General features: G+C 52.0%; 1 protein-coding gene across 6 annotated transcripts in view; it reads left to right on the top strand.

Moving 5' to 3' along the window:
• The window catches only part of DUS2 (dihydrouridine synthase 2), a 133,101-nt gene that overhangs the window by 73,364 nt on the left and 46,829 nt on the right, over positions 1 to 12,908 (top strand). For all 6 annotated transcript variants that reach the window (XR_012647444.1, XM_075008538.1, XM_075008537.1 and 3 more), the window contains 2 exons: positions 4,772 to 4,837; positions 6,889 to 6,959. Coding sequence is in view for 5 of the 6 variants with exons in the window: in XM_075008538.1 (XP_074864639.1) it covers positions 4,772 to 4,837; positions 6,889 to 6,959 (137 nt within the window). In the remaining variant the exon portion in view is untranslated. The remainder of the gene's footprint in view (positions 1 to 4,771; positions 4,838 to 6,888; positions 6,960 to 12,908) is intronic.

Genomic DNA, 12,908 nt, shown 5'->3' with positions numbered 1-12,908 from the left:
CCACAAAAGAGGTGCGCAAATCCCTGCAATGGTGGGTAAACCCCAAGAACCTGCTAACAGGGGTACCCTTCCACCAACCACAAATATCGGTTTTTCTTACTACAGATGCCTCCCTCATAGGGTGGGGAGCACACATGGGCAAAGAGGTGACGCAAGGGCTGTGGTCCTCCACGGAGCGATCACTGCACATAAATATACTGGAGCTCAGAGCAGTGTTCAACGCCTGCAGCCACTTTCGAGACCATATACAAGGCAAAGTGGTCGGGATCAATACAGACAATACCTCCACCATGTTTTATATAAATCGGCAAGGAGGAGCTCGGTCCCGTGCCTTATGTGCGGAAGCAATCCGGTTATGGAACTGGTGCATCGCCAACAATATAACGTTGAAAGCTTCGTACTTACCAGGCGCTCACAATGTGAAGGCAGACCAGCTGAGCAGGCATTTTGCACTCACGCACGAGTGGCAGATCCGTCCCGATCTGCTACGACCGAATTTTCACTCATGGGGTTTTCCCCAGATAGACCTGTTTGCTTCTCAACACAACAAGAAGTGCCCACAATTCTGCTCCAGGGCAGGACTGGGACGGGGGTCCCTGGGGGACGCATTCGTGATCTCCTGGAGGGGCCCCCTGCTTTACGCTTTCCCTCCCACAGTGCTCATCCACAAAGTCTTGAAGAAAGCCAGGAGGGAAGGAGCCCGAATGATCCTAGTAGTCCCGACGTGGGATCGACAGCAATGGTTCCCCCTATTCCTGCGCATGTCGGACCGGCCACCGATGCCCCTTCTGGTGGCGCCGGATCGGCTTACGCAAGCCCAGGGGTCCATAGTGCATCCGCACCCCCAAGGCCTGCGACTACAAGCGTGGTTAATCCACGGCTCAGCTCCCTAGAGAGCACATGTACGGAGGAAGTGCAGCAAGTCCTAGAAAGTAGCAGGAGGACTTCCACCAGGAAGACCTACAAGCAGAAATGGACTCGCTTCACGGCATGGTGTTCTACCAAACAGCTAGCCCCCCTTTCGGTGCCTATGCCTGTGATATTAGAGTATTTACTGGACCTCAAGAGAGGAGGACTCTCACTATCCTCGTTAAAGGTCCACCTTGCCGCCATTTCGGCGTTCAGACACGAAGAGGAAGGGCACACGGTGTTCGCCCATCACATGGTTACCAGGTTCCTCAAAGGGTTGGTAAACCTATACCCCCCTCGGACACCGCTTCCACCTTCGTGGAACTTGGACCTGGTGCTTAATGCGATAACGGGACCACCGTTCGAGCCTTTGGCCACGGTTTCCCTCCACCTCCTTATGATAAAGACTACCTTTCTTCTCGCAATCACGTCAGCTCGCAGGGTGAGCGAGCTTGCGGCAGTTATGGCAACGCCACCCTGCACGGTTTTTTCCAAGGAGGCGGTAACCATACGGCTGCGTCCAGCCTTTGTTCCTAAAGTTTCTTCTGAGTTCATATTAACGAACCTATCGTTTTACCCTCGTTTTATCCAAAGCCTCATAGCTCTAACAAAGAGGCGCGCCTACACCTCCTGGACGTGAGGAGGGCGCTAGCCTTCTATATAGACAGGACCAAGTCCTTCCGGAAAACGGATAGACTCCTAGTCTCTCTCGCTCCCAAATCGAAAGGAGAAGGTCTCTCTTTGCAGAGAATCTCGAAGCACATCGTATCCTGCATAAAAATGTGCTACAAACTCAAAAAGACTCCTTTACTGGCCACGCCCAGGGCTTATTCCACTCGGGTGGTGGCGGCTTCAACAGCCTTTTTCAAGGGCGTTGCGCTAAAAGACATTTGCAGAGCGGCGACCTGGTCATCCTATGACACCTTCGCCAAACATTACGCCCTTCACAGGGTATTCCAAGAGGATACCCATCTCTCGACAGCGGTCCTCTCGGGGACAAGCTGCACATAATCCGATTACCCACCTCCTATCTTGGGTTACTGCTGGGTAGTCACCTAATGTGGAGCACCCACGGGGACACTCGAAGAAGAAAGAAAGGTTACTCACCGTAGTAACGGTGGTTCTTCGAGATGTGTCCCCGTGGGTGCCCCACTACCCGCCCATCCTCCCCACTTCGGATCTCTGTTTAGTATTTTGCAGGAGCATCCGAGGCGGTTGGTCAAGGAGCTGGTGGGGACCGGATCGCACACGTGGCCAGGAGCGCGCAAGGGAGCGGCGCGCACCGGCGCATGCGCGGTCCGGCAGAAACTGCTTGGAAGATCTGATCTGCGGCGCCGGGCGAGCCCGACACCTAATGTGGAGCACCCACGGGGACACATCTCGAAGAACCACCGTTTCTACGGTGAGTAACCTTTCTTTGTCTCACTCCTCGTTTTATCTTCACATATCTGCTAAGGTTTTTTCTGACCCTGATGGCTGCTGTCTGTTCCCAGTAGATGTTTTTAATTATTCTCAAATCTTTCCCATCTATATCCAGTTCTTCCAACAGTTTCATCATTTCTTCATGTTTTACTCTGTCGAACACTTTCTCATAGTCAATGAAGCACAAATATATGTCCTTTTGAACTTCCAGTGCTCTTTCGATTAATGACCTTAAAACGTAGATTGCATTACCAGTACCTGTGTTTTTCACAAATCCACAATGTTCATCAGAGATCTCAGACTGTATTTTATTTCGAATCCGGTTCATAATAATCTTCAAAAGAATTTTGGTCATGTGACTCATGAGACTGATTGTCCTATGCTGTTCACATTCAGTTGCACATGGTTTCTTCGGCAAGGCTATAAAAACAGATCTTGATAAGTCTTCTGGGATATGCCCTGTACTGTAAATATCATTTAAGAGTTTCAAAATTGTTTCAATACCAAAGTCTTCTACGGCTTCAAACATCTCACTCATGAGTGTGTCCAGACCAGGCGCTTTTCTTACTTTTTCCTTGAGTATAGGTGGGCCATCTGCATTCTTAGAGGGACTCAACTTTTCCACTCTCTCATCATCATCGAGTTCTAAAATGTATTCTGACCACCATTCCAAAATGTTATCCTTTTCCATTATTACACTACCATCCTTTGACGTCAGACAGCCAGATGATGAACATGTTTTCCTTCCTGTTACCTCCTGGATTTGCGTATGCATCTCTTTTGTGTCACTTCCATGTTGCTGTTCAATTATCTTACACTGTGTCCTCTAGCTGTTTGAAAAGTGTCCACTGAATGTCCCACCGATGGCTGGCTGTTGTCCTGCTCATAATCCAGTCCATTGTGATCAGAAATAGGAAAGGTGACACTAGGCACCCTTGTCACACTCCTGAGAGTATGCTGAAGGATTATCAAGACATTGTTGTGAATAACTTGGTATATTGAGGGTTCATACACTGAATGGATCTGGTTAATAATTTTGGATGGGCTGCCACTGTGTTGCAGCATTTTCCACAAAGTGTCTCTATCAATGCTATTGGAGACCTTTTCAAAGTCTTTGAAGGTTATGTACAAGGGGGAGTTCCATCAAGAGAGTGTTCTATGATTGCTCTGAGGATTGCTATTTGGTCAGTACAAGATTTCTCACTTTGGAAGCTGACCTGTTCTTCCCTGAGCTGTCAATCAATTTCTGTCTTCATTCTACTTTTCCTGGAATAAACAGTAGCATGATACACCGCCAGTTCTTGCATTTCTCCGGGTTACCTTTCTTTGGAAGTTTAATAAGGTAGCCATATTTCCAGTCTTTTGGGATCTCCTCTGTTTCCCAAATTTTCTGAAACAGATTATACATCATGTTGACTGATGTCTCACTACCTGCCTTGATTTCTTTTTCAAGGATGCTGTCTGGACCAGGTGCTTTTCCGCTCATTAGGTGGGCAGTGGGTTTTCTGATTTCTTCTTTTGTAGGTCTGTTGCTATTAATTTGCAGAGGTGTATTTGCAGGTGGTAACTCCCGAGGTTCCTTGTGCGCAGGGCAGTGCATTAGCTCTTCAAAGTGGTCCTTCCATCTGCTGAGCTACTCACATGGGTTTGTTAACACATGCCTCTCTTTGTGCTGCACTGGCTGTTCCACTGTAGACCGTGATCCAGCTAGCTTCTGTGGGATGTCATAGAGCTCTTTAAAGTTTCTCCGTCCTGCGACCTGTTCTGCTTGTTTTGTGCAAGGTTTTCCACAAAGTCTGAATTAGTGAGGTTCAACCTGTAGTAGAAATTTCACTCCAGCAAATCTTAAATCTGGTCAGCAGATGGTAGTGTGGGAAAATGTTATTTTAAGACCCGGTGTAAGTAGAAGAGGAAATAAAATAAAATTACCTCATCATTGATTTAATTATAAATATATTTATCTGGTTTAAGTTTATACTTAAGTACCTCTGTAATCTGGCACTCTTTTGCCTGGCAGCATCCATAAGCCTGCATGGTTTTAGTTAATCAGATTACCATTTATTGTGGGTGTGGCTGAATTTCCTATGGTCTCATAAAGTTTGTTTACAGCCACCATTCCTGGCTCAGTATTCTGTGCTGTTATTTTGCTCTAATATACAGCTAAATGTATTCTGAGAGCCCAGTAAGCAATGAAAGTGTTGGTAATGTGCTAGAAAATATTGAAGTCCCATAGCCTGGCAAATTCTCCCATTCTTCACTGGTCAGGTCCCTAAGGGTGCTGGACTAGAGAGATTAAACCTGTAATTTAAATACATGTATTGTAAAAAGCAACATTGTATTTATGGGCATTTATTTATTTTTCCATACAGATGTGTTTAAATGTTCAACAAAGCAAGGTCATCTTGCTTGTGTAATAGTATTTATCCCTGCCTTTCTTTAGATTCTGAGTACCTTGGTTAAAGGAATTTGTAAGCCAGTGACCTGCAAAATCCGAATCTTGCCTTTGGTAAGAACATGGTTTAATGTGCTTTGTTCCAGCTAATACTAACCCTTGGAGCCAGATTAGAATCATGTTTTAATTGATTTTTAACCCATTGACTTGATATACAGAAACATGTACTTTTATTCTGAAATGAGAGTGTCCGCACATTGACTCAATAGGACATAGACAAGCCCAAAGCAACTGACAGTGAATTTCTCAGGGAAGCAAGGTGGCTGAAGTACTGTGGTTTGGGCCAGTTTCTCTGTGGCTGTGTCTAGACTCAGGGAACTGTCAGCAAAAGGTACGCAAATTGCGCACTGCAGGTTGCGTATCTTTTGCCAACAGCTCTGTCGGGAGAGGCTTTTCCAACATTCAGCTCATCCACATAGGGCAAATGTGGGAAAATCTCCCCGTCAGTGATATTCCACCACAAACCTTGGTATGTTGTTAATGATTAATTACTCTCACTGTTAACAATCCTGAATTTGTTTAGCTTCAGATTCCAGCCATTGATTATGTTATGTCTTTTTCTGATAGTTGGAAGAGCTCATGATTAAATATTTATACCCCATGTAGGTGTTTATAGATTATCATGTCAGCTCTTAACCTTCTCTTTATTAAAGTAAATAGAAGAAGCTCCTTTAGCCTATCGCTGTTAACTGGGCTTTCTAATCCTTTAATCATTCTTGGGATCGTTTTCTGAACCATCAACAATTTACCACATCGTTCTTGAATTGTGAGGTCTAGAAGTGGATGTAGTATTCCAGCCAGGGTTGTATCAATGCCAAATACAGAGGTAAAAATCTCCACTTGAGACTCCCTTGTTTATGCGTTAAAGAATCTCATTTGCCCTTTTGGCCACTGAATGGCACTTAGAGCTCATTTTCAGCTGATTGTTCACCATGACTCCCCATGCCCCATTATTACATCAAAGAGCTAGCAGGTTCCCTTTTCCATTGGAACTACTATCATGGTTTCTGTTCCTTATGTTTCAGCCAGTTTTTGCCGAGCATATATCTTCCAACAGAATGGCAAGTGAGCTTCTGTCCCTACCTTTATGCCATCTGCTTCTCTGTAAGGATGAGCTTCCTATTGTAGAACCTCAGAGTCATGAAAACTTAGAGAATGGATGTTGTTTGTAACTCTGAATAAAACATTATGGTTGTTCTTCAGGAAGTATACAACTGACCATTAATTCAATATAGCTTTGAAACTTCAACAATGCAGAAAAAAAGTGCTCCTTTCCCTTTTTTTAGTAGTTTATGGTTAACACGATGATGTACTATATTTGAGTGGGTTTTTGCTGCTTTGTTTTTTTATCTCTGCTGCTGCCTGATTGTGTACTTTCAGTTCTAAAAAAGGTGTGTGATTATCTGGTCAGTTTTAACTCTAGTGTTTTAAGCTCTGAGGTTCTACTTTTGGATGAACCATAGTCCACTAACCCAGCTGCTGAAGAGAAAACAAATCCTTTGCTTTTTCTGACAGCAGGACAAGATGTCAGTGTCCTGAATTCTTTTGATAGTCTTATAAGTCTTTTGATAGGCTTATATTTTCTCTTTGAAAGAATAGGGCTGTTTTTTTCCCCTTTATTTCATGAGACAACTAATAATGTATGGATACTAACAAATTCAGTCATAGGGTAGCATTTTTCAACATACATCCTAGGGAAATTTTGGTGAATATTTCGTACATGAATAGATGCGAGTGATATCTCTAACATTCAAGATATATGATTTACAGCATATTCAATGCAATCATATCTGCCAGTCAAGTGAGGGGAAATAATTTCAATGTTGTATGCCCAAGGTCAGGAAGGTACTGAAGCCCAAAGTCAAGTAAGATTTTATACTGTAACTTCTAAAGGAAATATTAAAAATGGCTGGAATCCTGTTTCAGCCAAAATAAATAGTTCTCTTAGTAAAGCTTATATTATGGTTATGTTCATACTGAGTTTGAGTGTTGTAATGTAGGAATTGTGTATACTTTGGGAGAACAGTTCTTCTGCATGTGTTTGTATAATGATCTTTTGATGAAGGACTCTAAAATAACATGCATTCCATATTTTCTCTCTTAAGGTCGAAGACACTGTAAGGCTGGTGAAGAGGATAGAAAAGACTGGTGTTGCTGCCATTGCAGTCCATGGACGGTAAATACACTTGTGTGGGAAAAAAATGATGCGTACTGTTATTAGTTGTTGGCAGGTAGAGCACAATAAACTAGCCAATTTACTTCACCTTGTCTAGTTCAGCAGCAAGGAAGTGGTTCTGATTTCAGTGAGAGCTGGATCCTGAGTAATTTACTATATTAGGTTTCTTATTCAGAAGTTTAGAGATTTAGGAGTTTAAGACCAAATGTGAGGCAAAAATTTTCTGAGATTAAGGACTTAAATAGTTGATGCTAGATTTTAATTCTCAGGTGTGCGAGGTGTATAACTGGGCACTCCAGACATTATAGCTATGTCTACACGTGAACGCTACATCCAAGTAGCTTATTTCGATGTAGCGACATCGAAATAGGCTATTTCGATAAATAACGTCTACACGTCCTCCAGGGCTGGCAACGTCGACGTTGAACGTCGACGTTGCGCAGCACCACATCGAAATAGGCGCTGCGAGGGAACGTCTACACGCCAAAGTAGCACACATCGAAATAAGGGTGCCAGGAACAGCTGCAGACAGGGTCACAGGGCGGACTAGCGCTTCCGGGGCAACAGCTAGCCGCTCCCTTAAAGGGCCCCTCCCAGACACACGCAGCCTGCACAGCACGCAGCCTGCAGAGCCATAGGCACACACACCTCGAGCAACGCAGTCATGGACCCCCAGCAGCAGCAGCAGCAGCAGCAGCCAGAGGTCCACACAGCCGCCCCTGCAGGAGCAGTGCTTGCCCTGCTTGATGCCATGCAGGAGGCAGCTGAGCACATCTTTGCCACAGAGGAGGAGCTGCCCGCAGGGGAGGAGGACTCAACCCCCAACCCTGCAGCACCCTGCCGCCCCCCCCCACCCCCCGCCGCACACGCCGCCGGCTGTGGAGCTACCCCACCAGCACCGACTGGTGGGAGCAGCTGGTGCTCGGAGAGTGGGACGACGACCGCTGGCTCCAGAACTTTCGGATGAGCCCGCAGACATTTCTGGAGCTATGCCAGTGGCTCACCCCCGCACTGAGGCACCAGGACACCGCCATGCGGCATGCCCTCAGCATCGAGAAGCGGGTCGGCATCGCTGTCTGGAAGCTGACCACTCCAGACAACTACCGATCCGTGGGCCAGCAGTTTGGCATGGGCAAGGCCACCGTCGGGGCTGTCCTCATGGAGGTAAGAGGACCCACGGGGGGAGGGGGGAGAGGCAGCCCTGGCAGGGGAGGGGAGGGGGGCCCTGGCAAGGGAGGGGAGGGGAGGGGAGGGCCAGACACACCCTGCACACCCCTCATTGGTGCTCTCCCATGTGCTTCCCCTGCAGGTCATCCACACCATCAACGCCCTGCTCCTCCACAGGGTCGTGAGGCTTGGGGACCCAGATGCCACCATCGCAGGCTTTGCCACCCTGGGCTTCCCCAATTGCTTCGGGGCTCTGGATGGGACTCACATCCCCATCCGCGCCCCAGAGCGCAGTAGAGGACGCTACATAAACTGGAAGGGCTACCACTCAGTGGTCCTCCAGGCCTTGGTGGATAGCCGGGGCCATTTCCAGGACATTTATGTGGGCTGGCCTGGCAGCACCCACGACGCCCGGGTATTCCAGAACTCGGGCCTGTGCCGCCGGCTGGAGGCGGGGACCTACATCCCCCAGCGGGAGATCCCTGTGGGGGACACCACCATGCCCCTGTGCATCATCGCAGATGCGGCATACCCCCTCCGGCCCTGGCTCGTGCACCCCTACACGGGCCATCTCTCTGCCAGCCAGGAGCGCTTCAACCAGCACCTGAACCACGCGCGCCAGGTGGTGGAGTGCACATTTGGGCGCCTCAAAGGGCGCTGGAGGTGTCTCCTCACCCACCTTGATGTGGGCCTCACCAACATCCCCCAGATTGTGGGTGCGTGCAGCGCCCTACACAACCTGGTGGAGAGCAAGGGGGAGGCCTTCTTTCACGGCTGGGCTGTGGAGGCCGGCAGGGCCGATGTGCAGCCACCCGCTGCCCCCGGTCACCAGGTGGACTCCGAAGGGACCCGGGTCCGGGAGGCCCTGCGGGCCCAGTTCGACGAGGCCGCGGGGTGAATGCTGGCAGGCCCCCACTGCACCCCCCCATCCTCCACCACACTCCCTGCCCCTACGCCCACACCACAGAGCACCCAAGAGCACGCCCCGCTACTTTTCTTGTAAAAATAAAAACAGACAGTTGTTTGTCAAATCAAACCTCTTTACTACTACTCTAATTATTATTATTATTATTATTATTATTATTATTATTCTGAACCAGACAAACTATGTACAGGGGAAATCAAACTGATAAATATATATACATTATAAAAATCGGGATAACATGAAAGGGGAAGACAAGGAAGGGGAGAACTATTTACATGGGGGGCTAAGGATCAGCATAGTAATGGGTCACAAATGCAAACTATTTACAAGAAAAGAACAATAAACTGGGGGGAATATATACAAAGGGGGGGGGCCACGTCCTGGTCCCCACGCCCCTACAGACCAGCGCTGGGGGTGGGCGGCCGGGATCCCCGCCTCGGCCGCTGCCCTGGCCGGGGATGGCTGGGGGCCGGGCAGACCGGGAGATACGGCCGGCGAGTGTCAGCTGGCCCCGGGTCCCCCTCGGCGTAATGGCCCTCGGTGGCGGGTGGCGGTGCGACGGCGGACGGCGCAGCGGGTGGAGCAGGCAGGGCGGGCACTGCAGCAGCTGGCGCGGCCTGGGGGGCCAGGGAGTCCGCGATGCGGTTGAGGGTCCGCATGTAGGCCCCCCATGCCTCCTGGCGCCAGGCCAGCGCCCGCTCCTGCAGGTGGAGGCGGCATTCCTCCACCCGCAGCCGCTGCTCGGCAACCTCCAGCTGCCGACGGTGGAGGGCCAGCAGCTGGGGGTCCGTCGCCGTCGCCTGGTGGTGCTGCGTCCACTGTCTTCCCCGCCGTGGGGCCAGTCGGTGCTCCGCTGAGGGGCTGGCCTGGAGTGATGGCCCTGGAGGGCTTTCCGGGACCACTGACGCCTCGCTGGCGCTCTCCGGTCCTTCCGATGGTGCAGCTGCGGAACACAGGAGGAGGGGAAGAAGAGTGGAGACAGCTGTTAGTGTGGGCCCCGAGCCGTGGCCCTTGTCCCCCCACCCCTGTGCTGCAGGTTCCCCATCCCCGGGAGATGCTGCTGTGATGGGGTTCTGGGGTCCCCCTGCACTGCACCCCGTCCGCTGGCAGGAGTGACTCTCACTCAGCAGGTACGACAGGAGGTTTATTAGGCAACAGATGCCCAGTTTCTCACAGAAGCGACAGTACAGCAGTCAGAGATGGTCCTTCCAACCCGTCCTGGGGAGAAGACCCCGAGGGGTGCCCCTCTGGGGTGTAGCTTTCTCCCTCCTCAGGCTGGCTACCTTCTAGCTCTCCCTTCCCCTAGCCTCTAACTGCCGCCCCCGATTCAAACCCAGCTCGGCTCCTCCCTCCTCTTTGTTCAGGGCGGAGGTGTGACCTGCCAGTTGTAGCCCCAGGATCATCCTTAGCCAATGGGAGCTATTCAGCTTGTTTCTCATATCTAGCCTGAGTCTCGCATTTGCACTCCCCCCACTCCATCACATGCTGCTGCTGCTGCTGGGTGTCCGACCCCCTCCCCCCAGGGGACCCTAGAGGTTCCGCTCCCCCCAGCCCCGGGGATGGGGCATGGCACTGTCGTGCTGGGGGGGGCAGGGGCTCATGCACTCCTGTGAGGGACATGCCACTGCTGTCCTTGGGGCCATGGTCATCTGGGCATGTGGAGGGCCCTGGCCATATCTATTACCCCCGCCACTCAACCCCGGGGGTGTGCACCGGGTGGGTACATACCTGACGGTCCACTCCCACGGTCGGGGGACACCCGGGGGGCGGACGCCCGGCTGGAGTTCCTGGATGGGAGTATGATGTGGAGGCCGGCGTCACTGGAGGAGGAGTCCCTCTCCCCCTCCTCCTCCTCCGGTGCCCCGGGAGTGGGCTCCTGGGGGGGCCCCCAGGGTGCGGGACTTGCCTCCGGGGCGGACTCCGCCTCCGGGGCCTGATGGGGCTCCTCAGCCAAGGTATCAAGAGTGGCCAGAGGGGAGGAGGTGTGCCGGGGGCCCAGGATGGCCCTGAACTCCCTGTAAAAGGGGCAAGTGACGGGGGCGGCCCCAGATCGGCCGGCTGCATCCCGGGCCCGGGCGTAACCCTGCCACAGCTCCTTCACTTTACTGCATACATGATCCGGAGTGCGGGTAGGGTGACCCCGGGCGGCCAGGCCCTCGACCAGCCGAGCGAACGCATCCGCGTTCCGCCTCTTGCTCCCCATTACCTGGAGCACCTCCTCCTCACTCCAGAGCCCCAGCAGGTCCCGAAGCTCGGCCTCTGTCCAGGAGGGGCCCCGCTGCCGCTTCCCTGCCTGGCTGCTGGGCTGTGAGCCCTGGCTCCCCTTGGGGGGGGGGTCCCCTGGAGGGGCGGGGGGGCAGCCATCACAGCGCTGGGGGGTTCTTCTGGCTGCAGAGGAGTGTGCAGGCTAGCCACGTGTTACTGCTGGTGCCTGCACGCTCTCTCAGCTTCCTGCACAGGAAGGCAGGGGGCGTGGAGCTTTAAGGGGCTGCTCCACGCGGCCACCATTGAGCTGAGGGGCTAGAGAGAGCGTCTCTCAACCCCTCAGCTGATGGCCGCCATGGAGGACCCCGCAATTTCGATGTTGCAGGACGCGCAACGACTACACATTCCCTACTTCGACGTTGAATGTCGAAGTAGGGCGCTATTCCCATCCCCTTATGGGGTTAGCGACTTCGACGTCTCGCCGCCTAACGTCGATGTTAACTTCGAAATAGCACCCAACACGTGTAGCCGTGACGGGCGCTATTTCAAAGTTGGCACCACTACTTCGAAGTAGCGTGTATATGTAGACGCGGCTTATATGATTCAACTGTCGGAATCAAAATAGCAATATTTTTCATGAGAGCTGGGCTTACATGTGATGAGCATCTCTTCAAAAGGGTGAAAATCGACATGTGGAAGTTGAAATAGCGGCTGTCGAAAGGGAGTGACTGCACGCTAATCGTGGATCAATAGATCGATCTGCTGTTTCAAAGGGATACCATGGTCTTTCGAAAGGGAGCGTCCACACAGCTCCAAGCTCTCTTTCGAAAGAAGGGAGTCAGGAAACACCGTGGACAGGGTCTCATGGCCAACAAACCCTTCCAGAGCCATAGCCAGCCTCTCCCAGAAAGGGCCCCTCCCTGAACCCCGCACGATCTGAGTGCTGCCCAGCTGTCCCCAGCCTGGCAGAGCCCACTCGTGCTCCAGGATGTAGTCTCAGGAGCAGCTCCGGCAGGAGGACACCCTCATCCTGGAGACCCCCCGCCAGCTATTTGAGTGGCTGAGCAGTGTCCTCGGGGCAGTGGGCCCCCCATGCCCAGGACACCGCTGGGGTCCCACCGGGTGCCCTTGTGCCTTGGGAGCTGCCCCAGCAGCACTGACTGGTGGGACCACCTGGTGCTGGGGGAGTGGAATGACGATAGGCGGTGGTGGAACTTCTGCATATCGAGGAAGACCTTCAAGGAGATCTGCCACTGGCTCAACCCTGCACTTTGGCACCACGACATCTGCAAGTGGCACGCTCTCATTCTGGAGAATCAGGTTGCAATCACCACCTGGAAACTGGTCACCCCAGACTCCTACTGCTCTGAGGGATAACAGTTTGGGGTGAGCAAAGCCACCAATAGGGCTGCACTGATGGAGGTAAGGCAGGCCTGGGTCATGTGCATCCTACATGCGGGTGGGGAGGACGGGGCGAGGGGAACGCATGGCTGCAGGGGCCAGGCAGGCAGGGGGCTGTCTGTAAGGGGGCAGGTGTGGAGTTGCCAGGCAGGCAGGGGGCAGGAGACAGGCCAGGACGGGGCAGGCCAGAAGCCGGGGGGGGTCAGCCCTCCCCACCCTCATGGGAGCACACATCCCCCATCCCACCATGC

Source organism: Carettochelys insculpta, chromosome 14 (genome assembly GCF_033958435.1).
Source record: "Carettochelys insculpta isolate YL-2023 chromosome 14, ASM3395843v1, whole genome shotgun sequence".
NCBI lineage: Eukaryota > Metazoa > Chordata > Testudines > Carettochelyidae > Carettochelys > Carettochelys insculpta.
The sequence above is the reverse complement of the archived record's forward strand: the minus strand, read 5'-3'. Positions and strand labels throughout refer to the sequence as shown.